At 42.0% G+C, this 17,323-nt stretch overlaps 1 protein-coding gene across 2 annotated transcripts in view; it reads right to left on the minus strand.

The window, feature by feature from the left end:
* clul1 (clusterin-like 1 (retinal)) overlaps positions 1–7,377 on the minus strand; it is a 10,416-nt gene extending 3,039 nt beyond the window's left edge. Inside the window, exons 1-6 of one of the 2 annotated variants that reach the window (XM_046320811.1) lie at positions 7,225–7,377; positions 2,984–3,111; positions 2,681–2,829; positions 1,823–1,993; positions 1,502–1,651; positions 1–238 (exon numbers count right to left, since the gene is read on the minus strand). The exon at positions 1–238 is cut by the window's left edge and continues 57 nt beyond it. In XM_046320811.1, the coding sequence (XP_046176767.1) occupies positions 1–238; positions 1,502–1,651; positions 1,823–1,993; positions 2,681–2,829; positions 2,984–3,086 (811 nt within the window). In that variant the 5' untranslated portion in view covers positions 3,087–3,111; positions 7,225–7,377. Of the gene's footprint in view, positions 239–1,501; positions 1,652–1,822; positions 1,994–2,680; positions 2,830–2,983; positions 3,112–6,939; positions 7,023–7,224 lie in introns of those variants that run through there. The other variant, XM_046320812.1, reaches the window with a different exon arrangement.
* Positions 7,378–17,323: the final 9,946 nt, after the last annotated feature.

Here is a 17,323-nt window from a genome sequence, read left to right on the forward strand (position 1 = left end):
CGTCCCCAAAGTCCTCCACAACACTCTTCCCAAAGTTAAAGAAGGAGTCCAGCACCTCCTCCAGCCCCACTCTGTGGATGAAGCCCAAGTCCATCCCCAGGAACAAGGGGTCCTGGGTAGGCTGTTGGCCCCGGGCTTGGCCTCTGCTCTGGGGGTCAAAGGCCTTCTGGAGGTTTTGGTCCAGTTTACCTTGCATCTTGTCCACCAGCACCACACTGCGCTCAAACAGGGAGCCCACCTGGGAGGGAGAGAACAGGTCAACTGGCACTACATCACTAGTCAACTAACTCTACCTCACTAGTCAACTAACTCTACCTCACTAGTCAACTAACTCTACCTCACTAGTCAACTAACTCTACCTCACTAGTCAACTAACTCTACCTCACTAGTCAACTGACTCTACCTCACTAGTCAACTAACTCTACCTCACTAGTCAACTAACTCTACACCACTAGTCAACTAACTCTACCTCACTAGTCAACTAACTCTACCTCACTAGTCAACTAACTCTACCTCACTAGTCAACTAACTCTACCTCACTAGTCAACTAACTCTACCTCACTAGTCAACTAACTCTACCTCACTAGTCAACTGACTCTACCTCACTAGTCAACTAACTCTACCTCACTAGCCAACTAACTCTACCTCACTAGTCAACTGACACTACATCACTAGTCAACTGACACTATCTCACTAGTCAACTAACACTATCTCACTAGTCAACTAACACTACCTCACTAGTCAACTAACTCTACCTCACTAGTCAACTAACTCTACCTCACTAGTCAACTAACTCTACCTCACTAGTCAACTAACACTGCCTCACTAGTCAACTAACTCTACCTCACTAGTCAACTAACTCTACCTCACTAGTCAACTAACACTGCCTCACTAGTCAACTGACACTACCTCACTAGTCAACTGACTCTACCTCACTAGTCAACTAACTCTACCTCACTAGTCAACTAACTCTACCTCACTAGTCAACTAACACTGCCTCACTAGTCAACTGACACTACCTCACTAGTAAACTAACTCTACCTCACTAGTCAACCGACACTACCTCGCTAGTCAACTAACTCTACCTCACTAGTCAACTAACTCTACCTCACTAGTCAACTGACTCTACCTCACTAGTCAACTAACTCTACCTCACTAGTCAACTAACTCTACCTCACTAGTCAACTGACTCTACCTCACTAGTCAACTAACTCTACCTCACTAGTCAACTAACTCTACCTCACTAGTCAACTAACTCTACCTCACTAGTCAACTAACACTGCCTCACTAGTCAACTGACACTACCTCACTAGTCAACTAACTCTACCTCACTAGTCAACCGACACTACCTCGCTGGTCAACTGACACTACCTCGCTGGTCAACTGACACTACCTCGCTCATCAAACAAGATGGATAAACAGAATAAACTGACAATGAGAACAATGGAAATTGACTTCCGACTTAGTGGTGACATTTTCTGTAGATGGACGTGTCCAGTACCTTGGCGATGAGGCTGTTGAAGGAGTCTTCTATGCGAACTACCTCCCTGTCGGGTTTATCAGCACTCTGGTTCACCAACATATCTCCATCTAGAGGACGTGGGTCTCTCTGGCCGAACCGAGATGACTCCCCGCGGAATAAGTTCTCTACCTGGCCAGGGGGAGGGTGTTAGGTGAGGTGAGGTTAATTTAGTGTGTGTGTGTGTGTGTGTGTGTGTGTGTGTGTGTGTGTGTGTGTGTGTGTGTGTGTGTGTGTGTGTGTGTGTGTGTGTGTGTGTGTGTGTGTGTGTGTGTGTGTGTGTGTGTGTGTGTGTGTGTGTACCTTGGCCTGGAAGGAGCTGAAGCCCTGCCTGCATGTGGAGGTGTAGAAGGTCTTACAGGCGTCCTCCAGACACAGCCAACATGCCTCCCATTCCTCCTTTAGAGACTCCTGGCACTGATGCTCCGCCTCCTCCAGCTTTAGCTCCACCTCCTGGTATAGCTGGGCCACACCCTAATGGACAACAACAATACTATATAACGTCTGACCTCTAACCCTGATCTCTGACATCTCGTGCTCTGAACATAGCCACTTTGGTCCACCACCTAAACCTTAAAGTAAGATTCACCACAAACTCTAGAAGGTAAAGACAGACCCCAAATCCTGAAAGGTAAATATGGCCTGCAAACCCTAGAAGGTAAATATGGCCTTCAAACCCTAGAAGGTAAATATGGCCTTCAAACCCTAGAAGGTAAATATGGCCTTCAAACCCTAGAAGGTAAATATGGCCTTCAAACCCTAGAAGGTAAATATGGACTTCAAACCCTAGAAGGTAAATATGGCCTTCAAACCCTAGAAGGTAAATATGGACTTCAAACCCTAGAAAGTAAAGATGGCCTTCAAACCCTAGAAGGTAAATATGGACTTCAAACCCTAGAAAGTAAAGATGGCCTTCAAACCCTAGAAGGTAAATATGGCCTTCAAACCCTAGAAAGTAAAGATGGCCTTCAAACCCTAGAAGGTAAATATGGCCTTCAAACCCTAGAAGGTAAATTTGGCCTTCAAACCCTAGAAGGTAAATATGGCCTTCAAACCCTAGAATACTATAAATATGGCATTCAAACCCTAGAAGGTAAATATGGCCTTCAAACCCTAGAAGGTAAATATGGCCTTCAAACCCTAAAGGTAAAGATTACGTACCTTCTTCTTGTCACTGCTGTGTTGGAGAGACTTCATCAGGTCTTCATGTTTCTCCTCATTCTTCACCAGTACTTCCTTCATCTGTTTCACTCCATACAGAGCTCTCCTCACCTCCTCATCCACCAGCTTCTCCCCAACATCAGACAGTTCTGAGAGACAGAAGGAGGGGTGTGTGTGTGTGTGTGTGTGTGTGTGTGTGTGTGTGTGTGTGTGTGTGTGTGTGTGTGTGTGTGTGTGTGTGTGTGTGTGTGTGTGTGTGTGTGTGTGTGTGTGTGTGTGTGTGTGTGTGTGTGTTAGACTCACGCTTCAGGGTGTCCTCTGAGATGCCAGCTGCAGGGTCTTCTGCTGCGCATTGCAAGACCCCAAATGACATGACCAACACAACCCAACCAATCAGAAACCTCATCTTCTCCAATCACAGGAAGCTCAGTCTGGAAGAAAAGAAACCATGAAATACTGATTACTTTTACTTCCGCATTTATATGCCAAGTGACACACACACACACACACACACACACACACACACACACACACACACACACACACACACACACACACACACACACACACACACACACACACATAAAATTGTGTAATTAAACTGCCAGATTTTTATGGGGACTTATTATTATGCTAATTACATTTCAATGGGGCCGCAGAAATCGACTCCAGGGGGTTAAAACCTGTTAGGGATAGGAGGCAGTATTTTCACTTTGGATGAATAGCATGCCCATAGTAAACTGCCTCCTACTCTGTCCTAGATGCTAATATAAGCATATATTATTACTGTTGGATAGAAACCACTCTAAAGTTTCTAAAACTGTTTGAATTATGTCTGTGAGTATAACAGAACTCATAGGGCAGGCAAACTTCCAAACAGGAAGTGGAAATTCTGGGACTGGTTGAATTTCAAGTCATCGCCTATTCATATCCAAACAAGATATGGATCTGTTCGCACTTCCTACATAACAGCATGATTGACATTTGAAGGCATTGTTCTCACGTTAGCTGAGTCAATAATGACTAAATGATGTATACATTTCAATCAGAACCATGACTAAACAGAATACAATATGTTACTGTATGGATGTATGAATCTTATTATAATCATAGTACTGAATATAATGTATGTAATTATAAGCAAGAATTAGAACAAAGACTGTCTGTTCCTTGGTAGAAACTAATGAAGTTATCATCAGACTGGCTAGAACGCTGTGTTCCTTACGGGACATCTTATCTCTACACAGGGAGAGGAGAGACCTCGGGCTGGTAGAAAATTATTTTACAGGTGGTGGACGATGTGAGAAGGCTTGTGAACTATACTGCCATTGTATCGGAGTGGAGGAAGGACTGTTTAAAACCTATGACGTCATTTTTAGTTAACCTGTTGTAAATTGTACCATGATCAGTAGTCTTGAGAATAAACGCTATTGATTGATTTTGAGACTGGTCTCTGTACATTTTATGCAAATAAGTATCTTACAAATTCTTAGAAATGGGCTGAGTGTATTGATTGAATTGGTTAATAAACATATTTAACAGCCGCATGTCGGCTCAATCGGAAATGACCCTTACATAACTATTGCTCAATCTGCAACGCTTCAGAGATCCAGATTGAATAGAGCCCTTAATCTAATCTTGTGAGTTAAAAGGATTTAGATTTGAGGTTGAGCTGGTAAACATCCCTTTTCCAGACAGAACTATGCAACAATACTGGATTAGTACAGTGTGATGGAGAACAACAGCAGTTTAGTGGAATTTATTTTATCTTATAGGTTGAGTTAAGATGGTTAGTTTAGTTAAGGTTATTCAGTAGAATACCATGAGGATACTAACAAAGGATGACAAAGGGGTGAAACGGCTTTAGGGTTTGGCGACAAGTAAGGTTAGAGGTTTAGGGGTCCCCTAAACCCAACCTCATGGAAACACCAGGCCTCTCTCTTACTGACATCATAATTCTGTTGACTGTTCCTCGAGTTATCTAGAGCTACCTCTCCACTTCTGTCTCCAACTCGTTGCTCTATCATTATATCCAATCATTACATGTGAACATAACTCAACTACTGTAGCTCACCCTACATTTGGCAAATCTGACCACAACTCTATCCTCCTGATTCCTGCTTACAAGTAAAAACTCAAACAGGAAGTACCAGTGACGCACTCAATACGGAAGTGGTCCGATGAAGCGGATGTTAAGCTACAGGACTGTTTCTCACAGACTGGAATATGGTCTGGGATTCTTCTGGTGGTGTTTAGGAATTTACCACATCAGTCACTGTCTTCATTAACAAGTGCATTGACGACATCGTCCCCACAGTGACAGGTAGTACATATCCCAACCAGAAGCCATGGATTACAGGCAACATCCGCACTGAGCTAAAGCTGCCTCTTTCAAGGAGTGGGACACTAATCTGTATGCTTATAAGAAATCCCGCTACACCCTCCGACAAACTTTCAAACAGGCAAAGCTGTCACACCCTGACCATAGTTTGCTCTGTATGTTTCTATGTTTTGTTTGGTCAGGGTGTGATCTGAGTGGGAATTCTATGTTGTGTGTCTAGTTTGTCTATTTCTATGTCTGGCCTGATAGGGTTCTCAATCAGAGGCAGGTGTTAGTCATTGTCTCTGATTGGGAACCATATTTAGGTAACCTGTTTTGTGTTGGGTTTTGTGGGTGGTTGTCTCCTGTGTCAGTGTTTGTACCACACGGGACTGGTTTGAGTTTGCACGTTTCTTGTTTTTGTAATTTATTCATGTATAGTTTCTTTATTAAAGAACCATGAATTATAACCACGCTGCATTTTGGTCCGCCTCTCCTTCCCAGGAAGAACCCCGTTACAAAAGCGTCAATACAGAACTGAGATCTAATCCTACTACACCGGCTCTGATGCTCGTTGGATGTGGCAGGGCTTGCAAACTATCACGGATTATAAAGGGAAGCCCAGCCACAAGCTGTCTAGTGACGTGGGCCGACAAGACAAGCTATATGCCTTCTATGCTTCGAGGCAAGCAACAATTAAATATGTATGAGAGCAACAGCTGTTCTGGACGGCTGTGTGAACACGCTCTCTGTCGATGTGAGTAAGAAGTTTAAACAGGTCAACATTCATTAGTTTGTAGGGCCAGATATATTACCAGGACACGTACTCAGAGCATGGGCTGACCACCTGGCAAGTGTCTTCACTGACATTTTCAACCTCTCTCTGACCTAGTCTATAATACCCATGTTTCAAGCAGACCACCATAGTTCCTATGTGCAAGAATGCCAAGGTAACATGTCTAAATGACAACCGACCCAGAGCACTCACATCTGTAGCTTTGAAGAGCTTTGAAAAGCTGGTCATGCCTCACATCAACACCATCATTCCACACGTTTCCCACCAGGACAAAAGTCTACTTTTATCCAATGTAAAAAAACACCATTTCAAATATTGCAACATAGGACTGAATCGAGCTGGTTGGTCACTACTGTAGTTACCTCAGGTCCATTCTAGCAGAATAGCCAGCTACTGTATAAGGTAGTTTTTTCCAGCACCACAACATCTCACTGGTACTCATCTTGTTGTGTTTGATGACAGTAGTTAATGTGCCTCCAAGACAACAACCAACGGTCCCTCTCATATTCACATGTCCACATACTGCCTCGTTCTGCCTCTCTGACATTGCTCAGAATATTTATACAGTATATTCTTAATTCCATTTCTGTTTATTGTTGTGCAATTGTTAAATATTACTGTTAGATACTGTATTACTGCACTGCATTTCGCTACACCCGCAATAACATCCGCTAAACACGTGTATGTGACAAATAAAATTTGATTTGATTTTGACAACAACCAACCTCTCCCTGTCATATTCACATATACACATATTGCCCCAAGGACAACAAACAACCTCACCCTCTCATATTCACATGTTCACATACTGCCCCAAGGACAACGTGGTACAGTATGTGTGTTCAGCATTCTACCCACAAGTAGAAGCTAACAGGTTGTTGTCCTTGTTACTGAGGTGTGTCAAGGTTTACTCACCAGTAGAAGCTAACAGGTTTTTGTCCTTGTTACTGAGGTGTGTCAAGGTGTATCCACCAGTAGAAGCTAACAGGTTGTTGTCCTTGTTACTGAGGTGTGTCAAGGTTTACCCACCAGTAGAAGCTAACAGGTTGTTGTCCTTGTTACTGAGGTGTGTCAAGGTGTATCCACCAGTAGAAGCTAACAGGTTGTTGTCCTTGTTACTGAGGTGTGTCAAGGTTTACTCACCAGTAGAAGCTAGCAGGTTGTTGTCCTTGGTACTGAGGTGTGTCAAGGTTTACTCACCAGTAGAAGCTAGCAGGTTGTTGTCCTTGGTACTGAGGTGTGTCAAGGTTTACTCACCAGTAGAAGCTAGCAGGTTGTTGTCCTTGGTACTGAGGTGTGTCAAGGTTTACTCACCAGTAGAAGCTAGCAGGTTGTTGTCCTTGGTACTGAGGTGTGTCAAGGTTTACTCACCAGTAGAAGCTAGCAGGTTGTTGTCCTTGGTACTGAGGTGTGTCAAGGTTTACTCACCAGTAGAAGCTAGCAGGTTGTTGTCCTTGGTATTGAGTAATGTGTTTCTGAGTACTGTGTCCCCGTGTGTGTGTTTACTGTTCTGAAGGGATTGTGCTGTTGATCTGTACTTGTCTTGTTCCACTTCTGCTGTTCCAGACTGGACGGTTGTAATCCTATTAGTTTCTTTATTACCTCATGGTCACAGATGATCCACTAGTCAACACATATAGGGTCTATTTCCTGGACACAGATTAAGTCTTGGATTAAGAAGAAATAGAGAATCCATAAAAAATACTATTTATCTCTAGGATTACAGCTTTATAGTCCAGGAATCGTTGTCAGAACAAGCGATACGTGCTAAAGTCCAACCTAAAATATTTAATAGAAACACCAAAACCTGTAACACCTTCCCCCTTACGACAACACATATACCGTATATTACCACAACCAACAGAAAATAACTTCCATTGCACAACATAATCAACTTAAAAGCATCGCTACTCAAATATGTCGCCTTCTCCAATTTAAACCGGCTGTCATATTTTTCTAAATACAGGCTGTCAAGCATTAAATCCAAGACAAAAGCAGCCATAAACTTTTGACTGGTATTTAGAAAAATATATGGGTTGTTCCTTACTTTTTACTATTTTCTACATTGTAGAACAATAGTGAAGGCATCAAAACTATGAAATAACACATATGGAATCATGTAGTAACCAAAATAGTGTTAAACAAATTATATCTGATATTTGAGAATCTTCAAAATAGCACCCTTTCCTAGATGACAGCTTTGCACACTCTTGGCATTCTCCCACCACCAGCTTCATGAGGTAGTTGTTCATAGTTTTAATGTCTTCGTTATTATTCTACAATTGAGAAAATAGTAAAAATAAAGAAAACACTTGAATGAGTAAGTGTGTTAAAACCTTTGTCTGGTATGGTATTTCCACTACTGTTCAAAGTTTGGGGTCATTTAGAAATGTCCTTCTTTTTGAATGAAAGCTAATTGTCCATTAAAATAACATCAAAATCATCAGAAATACAGTGTAGACATTGTTAATGTTGTAAATGACTATTGTAGCTGGAAAAGGTAGATTTTTTTATGGAATATCTACAAGGCGTACAGAGGTCCATTATCAGCAACCATCACTCCTGTTTTCCAATTGTGTTAGCTAATCCAAGTTGATCATTTTAAAAGGCTAATTGATTATTAATTATTATTATTATTATTACCCTTTTGCAATTATGTTAGCGCAGCTGAAAACTGTTGTCCTGATTAAAGAAGCAATAAAACAGTCATTATTTCGACTAGATGAGTCCCATAACATAATTGAGAGAGTAGATCTAGCAAATCTGTCATAATATAATAGAGACAGTAGATCTATCTGGGCTGTCATAATTTAATATAGACTATAGATGTAGTTGGTCTGTAATAATAAAATTGAGATTGTGGATTTTGCTGGTCTGTCACTGTAGCGATCGTCTGTGGTGGAAGAAGGTGAGGACTGAACACTGAACAAAACAATAAACGACAAACGAACGGACCCGTAAGGTGAATGGAAAAATCATATATTGGAAAAAATATATATTGGAGGATTGGAGGAACTTATTTAAGAAAGATCAAGTGTTATGAGCATGTTTTAACCATTCCTATAAAAATGGTAGATTATCAGATACTCAACAAGAACGTCTTATTTCATTATCACTGAAACAGGACCCTAGTGGTAGATATAAAGAGTCAGTCCATTTAAAAAAATTGGAGACACCTTACACTTCAGTGTTGTGATGCAACAATTTTAGCAAAGTGCATAGCACTTAGAATTTAAAAGCTATTGTTGGATATTATTCATCCTAATCAGACAAGTTTTGGACGATACTTTGGAGATAATATAAGACAAGTACTGGAAATAATAGAACTATCACGACTCCAGATTTGAACCAGATGCAGACACAGGAGGTGGATAGTTTGATTCTCAGAATATTTCTTGGCCACAAGGGGCAGGTCGAGGGCAGGCAGAGGTTCTTAATCCAAGTTATAGTCAATAAGGGACTGAAGGGCAGGAAGGCTCAGGGTCAGGACAGGCACAAAGGTCAGCACCGGAAAGACTAGAAACAAGAACTTTAGAAAAGGGAAACATGTTGGTGACGAAACAAGATGAACTGGCAACAGACAAACAGAGAACGCAGGTATAAATACACAGGGATAATGGGGATAAATAGGAGACACCTGGTGGTGGGGGGAGACAAGCACAAGACAGGTTAAACAGATCAGGGTGTGAAAAGAACACTATGAAAAATCTGGGAAACCAGGCCTGAAATTCATAGCTGACTTTGATAAAGTATGGCTGAAATGTATACTGTATTTAAATGCCTGTAATATTTCAATTTTAGAGAAACTCTTATACAATGGGTTAAAGTTATATACAGTAACCTGAGGTGGGTTAAAGTTATATACAGTAACCTGAGGTGGGTTAAAGTTATATACAGTAACCTGAGGTGGGTTAAAGTTATATACAGTAACCTGAGGTGTAAAGTAGTAAATAATGACTACTTCTAAGAAAGTTTTAAACTGTCAAGAGGAGTAAAACAAGGTTGTCCACAATCGGCATATCTATTTATTATGGCCATCGAAATGTTAGCTATTAAAATCAGATCCAGCAATAATATCAAGGGCCTAGAACTCCAAGGCTTAAAAACAAAGGTGTACGTTGATTATTCTTTTAAATCCACCATTTGGAAACCTCCACAGCCTCCTAGATAGGGGCGGCAGGTGGTTAGAGCGTTGGTTCAGTACTAGATCGAATCCCCGAGCTGACAAGGTATAAATCTGTCGTTCTGCCCCTGAACGAGGCAGTTAACTCACTGTTCCTAGGCTGTTATATGTTGCCATTTTTATCAAATCAAATTGTATTGGTCACATACACATAATATGGTTAGCAGATTTTAATGTGAGTGTAGCCAAATGCTTGTGCTTCTAGTTCCTAAAAGTGCAGCAATATCAACAAGTAATCTAACAATTCCACAACAACTACCAAATACACTCAAATCTAAGTAAAGGGAAGGAATAAGAATATGTACATATGAATATATGGATGAGCAATGACCGAGTGGCACAGGGAAGATGCAATAGATGGTATGAAATACAATATACATATGGGATTTGTAATGAAAGATATGTAAACATCATGATTAAAGTGGCATTAATAAAGTGACTTCATTTGTTAGAGTGGCCAATGATTTCAGGTCTGTATGTAGACAGCAGTCTCTCTGAGTTAGTGATGGCTGTTGAACAGTCTGATGGCCTTGAGATAGAAGCTGTTTTTCAGTCTCTGAGTCCCAGCTTTGATGCACCTGTACTGACCTTGCCATCTGGATGGTAGCAAGGTGAAAAGGCAGTGGATCGGGTGGTTGTTGTCTTTGATGATCTTTTTGGCCTTCCTGTGACATCGGGTGCTGTACGTGTCCTGGAGAGCAGATAGTTTCCCCCCGGTGATGCGTTGTGCAAACTTAAAACGTTTCACCTTTTCCACTGCTGTCCCTGTCGATTTGGATTTTGGGGTGCTCCCTCCACTGTTTCCTGAAGTTCACCATCATCTCCTTTGTTTTGTTGATGTTGAGTGAGAGGTTGTTGTCCTAACACCACACTCCGAGTGCACTCACGTTCTCGCTATAGGCTGTCTCATCGTTGTTGGTGATCGAGCAGTCATGGGTGAACAGAGAGTACAGGAGGGGGATGAGCACGCACCCTTGTGGGGCCCCAGTGTTGAGGATCAGCGAAGTGGTGATGGTGTTTCCTACCTTCACCACCGGAGGCAGCCCGTCAGGATGTCCAGGACCCAATCGCACACGGTGGGGTTGAGACTCAGGGCCTCAAGCTTAATGATGAGCTTGGAGGGTACTATGGTGTTGAATGCCAAGCTGTAGTCAATGAACAGTATTCTTACATAGGATTTCCTCTTGTCCAGAATGATAGGGCAGTGTGGTGGTGATTGTATTGTCTTTTTTTAACCTTTATTTAACTAGGCAAGTCAGTTAAGAACAAATTCTTATTGTCAATGATGGCCTAGGAACAGTGGGTTAACTGCCTGTTCAGGGGCAGAACGACAAACAACCAACCTTCCAGTTACTAGTCCAACGCTCTAACCACTAGGCTACGCTGCCGCTCCTATTGGGGTGGAATGCAAATTGTAGTGGGTCTAGGGTCTAGGGTGACAGGTAATGTGGAGGTGATATGGTCCTTAATAACAAGTCTCTCAAAGCACATCATAATAACAGGAGTGAATTCTATGTGGCGATAGTCATTCAATTCAGTTACCTTTGCCTTCTTGGGTACAGGAACAACAGTGGCCATCTTGAAGCATGTGGGGACAGCAGACTGGGATAGGGATTGATTGAAACACACTAGCCAGCTGGTCTGTGCATGCTCTGAGGATGCGGCTAGGGATGAAGGAGAGCCCATAGTCTCTGGTAGCGGGCTGCGTCGGTGGCACTGTATTATCCTCAAAGTGGGCAAAGAAGGTGTTGAGCTTGTCTGGAAGCAAGACGTTGATGTCCGTGATGTGGCAGATTTTAGTTTTGTAGTCCGTGATTGTCTGTACACACACACACACACACACACACACACACACACACACACACACACACACACACACACACACACACACACACACACACACACACACACACACACACACACACACACACACACACACACACACACACACACACACACACACACACACACACACACACACACACACACACACACACACACACACACACACACACACGGATTTAGTACTGTAGATATGTGGTAGTGGTAGAGTAGGGGACTGAGGGCACACTGTGTGTTGTGAAATCTGTAAATGTATTGTAATATTTTTTATATTGTATAAACTTGATTTTGCTGGACCCCAGAAAGAGTAGGCCCTACACCCAAACAAGGGCACTTCGTTCATCCACCTCTGGCCTGCTCGCCTCCCTACCACTGAGGAAGTACAGTTCCCGCTCAGCCCAGTCTAAACTGTTCGCTGCTCTGGCCCCCCAATGGTGGAACAAACTCCCTCACGACGCCAGGACAGCGGAGTCAATCACCACCTTCCGGAGACACCTGAAACCCCACCTCTTTAAGGAATACCTAGGATAGGATAAGTAATCCTTCTCACCCCCCCCCCTTTAAGATTTAGATGCACTATTGTAAAGTGACTGTTCCACTGGATGTCATAAGGTGAATGCACCCATTTGTAAGTCGCTCTGGATAAGAGCGTCTGCTAAATTACTTAAATGTAAATGTAATGTAAATGTTTTGGGACACTGCAAAGTCCATGGAGAAAAAAAAGCACAGGTGCCCACTGCACTGGGGCTAGGAAACATTGTCACCACCGACAAATCCACGATAATTGAGAATTTCAGTAAGCATTTCTCTACTGCTGGCCATGTTTTCCAACTGGCTACCCCAAGCCCTGCCAGCAGCTCCGCACCCCCCACAGCTACTTGCCCAAGCCTCCCCAGCTTCTCCTTCACCCAAATCCAGAAAGCAGATGTTCTGAAAAACCTGGACTCGTACAAATCAGCTGGGAAAGACAATCTGGACCCTCTCTTTCTAAAATTATCCACCGCCATTTTTGCAACCCCTATTACTAGTCTGTTCAACCTCTCTTTCGTATCGTCTGAGATTCCTAAAGATTGGAAAGCTGCCGCGGTCATCCTCCTCTTCAAAGGGGGAGTCACTCTAGACCCAAACTGTTACATACCTTTATTCATCCTGCCCTGCCTTTCTAATGTCAGGCCCACAGGGAAGGTGTGGTACTGAGGAGACTTTCAGGCCCACAGGGAAGGAGGGGAAAGGGGGTGGTACTGGGAAGACTTTCAGGCCCACAGGGAAAGAGGGGAAGGGGGTGGTACTGGGGAGACTTTCAGGCCCACAGGGAAGGTGGGGGGAAGGGGTGTTACTGGGGAGACTTTCAGGCCCACAGTTAAGGAGGCGGGGAAGGGGTGGTACGGGGAGACATTCAGGCCCACAGGGAAGGAGGGGGAAGGTGTGGTACTGGGGAGACTTTCAGGCTCACAGGGAAGGAGGGGGGGTGGTACAGGGAAACTTTCAGGCTCACAGGGAAGGAGGGGGTGGTGTGGTACTGGGGAGACTTTCAGTCCCACAGGGAAGGAGGGGGTAAGGTGTGGTCATGAGACTTTCAGGCCCACAGGGAAGGAGGGGGAAGGTGTGGTACTGGGGAGACTGTCAGGCCCACAGGGAAGGAGGGGGTAAGGTGTGGTCATGAGACTTTCAGGCCCACAGGGAAGGAGGGGGGAAGGTGTGGTACTGGGGAGACTGTCAGGCCCACAGGGAAGGAGGGGGTAAGGTGTGGTCATGAGACTTTCAGGCCCACAGGGAAGGAGGGGGAAGGTGTGGTACTGGAGAGACTTTCAGGCCCACAGGGAAGGAGGGGGTAAGGTGTGGTACTGGGGAGACATTCAGGCCCACAGTTAAGGAGGCGTGGAAGGGATGGTACTGTGGGAGACTTTCAGGCAACAGGGAAGGAGGAGGGGAAGGGCTGGTACTGGGGGAGACTTTCAGGTTGGTACTGGGGGAGACTTTCAGATCCACAACAGATGTTGGAAATATACTTGAGTTTTCAAAAAACAGTGAGTGAGTTTGGGACAATGTTTGAAGAGCCATATAAAAGCCACACAGTCTCTAATCTGTAACCCTAAAGAGTATAGCCAGCCAACACTTAGAACTACTACATTTTGAATTGAACAGATAACAATCCTAGTTCTAATGCAACCCTCATATTAGAATTTGATTAGGTTAGTGTCAGGGCCCGGTTACGAACCCGGGTCTCCAGAGTGAGACAGTTATCACTAACAGTTATTAGTGATTAGGTTAGTACAGAACATAGAATTGGGGTAATTGATAACTTGGCTAACCTAATCCATAACCCCTAAACGTAACCCCTAACCCCTAATACAAAACCTAACCACTCTAGGTGACTAATTTAATATCTGACATCTACGTGTGTGTGAGTGTGTGTGTGAATGTCTACTGTCTCTATTATATTATAACAGACCAGCTAGATCTACTGTCTCTGTGTCTCTTATTTTATGACAGACCAGCTAGATCTACTGTCTCTATTCTATTATGTTATGACAGACCAGCTAGATCTACTGTCTCTATTCTATTATGTTATGACAGACCAGCAAGATCTACTGTCTCTATTGTATTATAACAGACCAGGTAGATCTACTGTCTCTATTATCTTATGACAGACCAGATATAGCTACTGTCTCTATTATATTATGACAGACCAGCTAGATCTACTGTCTCTATTGTATTATAACAGACCAGCTAGATATACTGTCTCTATTATATTATGACAGACCAGCTTGATCTACTGTCTCTATTGTATTATGACAGACCAGCTAGATCTACTGTCTCTATTGTATTATGGCAGAGCAGCTAGATCTACTGTCTCTATTATAGTATGACAGACCAGCTAGATCTACTTTCAATATTATATTATGACAGACCAGCTAAATCTACTGTCTCTATTATGTTATGACAGACCAGTTTGATCTACTGTCTCTATTATATTATGACAGACCAGCTAGATCTACTGTGTCTATTATATTATAACAGACCAGCTAGATCTACTGTCTCTATTATAATGTAACAGACCAGCTAGACATACTGTCTCTATTATAATATGACAGAGCAGCTAGATCCACTGTCTCTATTAAATTATGACAGACCAGCTAAATCTACTGTCTCTTATATTATGACAGACCAGCAAGATCTACTATCTCTATTGTATTATGACAGACCAGCTAGATCTACTCTCTCTATTATATTATGCAGACCAGCTAGATCTACTGTCTCTATTATATTATGACAGACCAGCTAGATCTACTGTCTCTATTATATTATGACCACCAGCTAGATCCACTTTCCCGATTATATTATTACAGAGCAGCTAGATCCACTGTCTCTGTTAAATTATGACAGACCAGCTAGATCCACTGTCTCTATTATATTATGACAGACCAGCTAGATCTAGTGTCTCTATTACATAATGACAGACCAGCTGGATCTACTGGCTCTATTAAATTATGACAGACCAGCTAGATCTACTGTCTCTATTGTATTTTGACAGGCCAGCTAGATCTACTGTCTCTATTAACTTATTACAGACCAGCTAAATCTACTGTCTCTATTATATTATGACAGACCAGCAAGATCTACTGTCTCTATTAAATTATGACAGACCAGCTAAATCTAATGTCTCCATTATATTATGACAGACCAGCTAGATCTACTGTCTCTATTGTATTATGACAGACCAGCTAAATCTACTGTCTGTATTATATTATGACAGACCAGCTAAATCTACTGTCTCTATTATAACATGACAAACAGCCTGATCTACTGTCTCTATTATATTATGACAGACCTGCTAGATCTACTGGCTCTATTATACTATGACAGACCAGCTACATATTCTGTCTCTATTGTATTATAACAGACCAGCTAGATCTACTGTCTCTATTATAAATTAACAGACCAGCTAGACATACTGTCTCTATTATAATATGACAGAAAAGCTAGATCTACTGTCTCTATGAAATTATGACAGACCAGCTAGATCTACTGTCTCTATGAAATTATGACAGACCAGCTAGATCTAATGTGTCTATTATATTATGACAGACCAGCTAGATCTACTGTCTCTATTATAATGTAACAGACCAGCTAGACATACTGTCTCTATTAAATTATGACAGACCAGCTTAATCTACTGTCTCTATTATATTATGACAGACCAGCTAGATCTACTGTCTCTATTAAATTATGACAGACCAGCTAGATCTACTGTCTCTATTATATTATGACAGACCAGCTAGATCTACTGTCTCTATTATATTATGACAGACCAGCTAGATCTACTGTCTCTTTGTCTCTTATATTATGCCAGACCAGCTAGGTCCACTGTCTCTATTATATTATGACAGACCAGCTAGATCTACTGTCTCTATTTTATTATGACAGACCAGCTAGATATTCTTTCTCTATTATATTATAACAGACATGCCAGATCTACTGGCTCTATTATACTATGACAGGCGAGCTACATATTCTTCCTCTATTATATTATGACAGACCAGCTAGATCTACTGTCTCTATTATATTATGACAGACCAGCTAGATCTACTGTCTCTTTGTCTCTTATATTATGACAGAGCAGCTAGATCTACTGTCTCTATTCTATTGTGACAGACCAGCTAGATCTACTGGCTCTATTAAATTATGACAGACCAGCTAGATCGACGCCCTCTATTATATTATGACAGACCAGCTAGATCTACTGTCTCTATTATATTATGACAGACCAGCTAGATCTACTGTCTCTATTATATTATGACAGACCAGCTAGATCTACTGTCTCTTTTATATTATGACAGACCAGCTAGATCTACTGTCTCTATTATATTATGACAGACCAGCTAGATCTACTGTCTCTTTGTCTCTTATATTATGACAGACCAGCTAGGTCCACTGTCTCTATTATATTATGACAGACCAGCTAGATCTACTGTCTCTTTTATATTATGACAGACCAGCTAGATCTACTGTCTCTATTATATTATGACAGACCAGCTAGATCTACTGTCTCTATTATATTATGACAGACCAGCTAGATCTACTGTCTCTATTATAATGTAACAGACCAGCTAGATCTACTGTCTCTATTATATTATGACAGACCAGCTTAATCTACTGTCACTATTATATTATTACAGACCAGCGAGATCTACTGTCTCTATTAAAATGTGTCAGACCAGCTAAATCTACTGTTTATATTATATTATGACAGACCAGCTAGATCTACTGTCTCTATTATATTATAACAGACCAGCTACATATTCTTTCTCTATTATATTATGACAGACCTGCTAGATCTACTGGCTCTATTATACTATGACAGGCCAGCTACATATTCTTTCTCTATTATATTATGACAGACCAGCTAGATCTACTGTCTCTATTATAATATGACAGAAAAGCTAGATCTACTGTCTCTATTAAATTATGAAGACCAGCTAGATCTACTGTCTCTTTTAT

This window comes from Oncorhynchus gorbuscha, linkage group LG22, assembly GCF_021184085.1.
Source record: "Oncorhynchus gorbuscha isolate QuinsamMale2020 ecotype Even-year linkage group LG22, OgorEven_v1.0, whole genome shotgun sequence".
Taxonomy (NCBI): domain Eukaryota; kingdom Metazoa; phylum Chordata; class Actinopteri; order Salmoniformes; family Salmonidae; genus Oncorhynchus; species Oncorhynchus gorbuscha.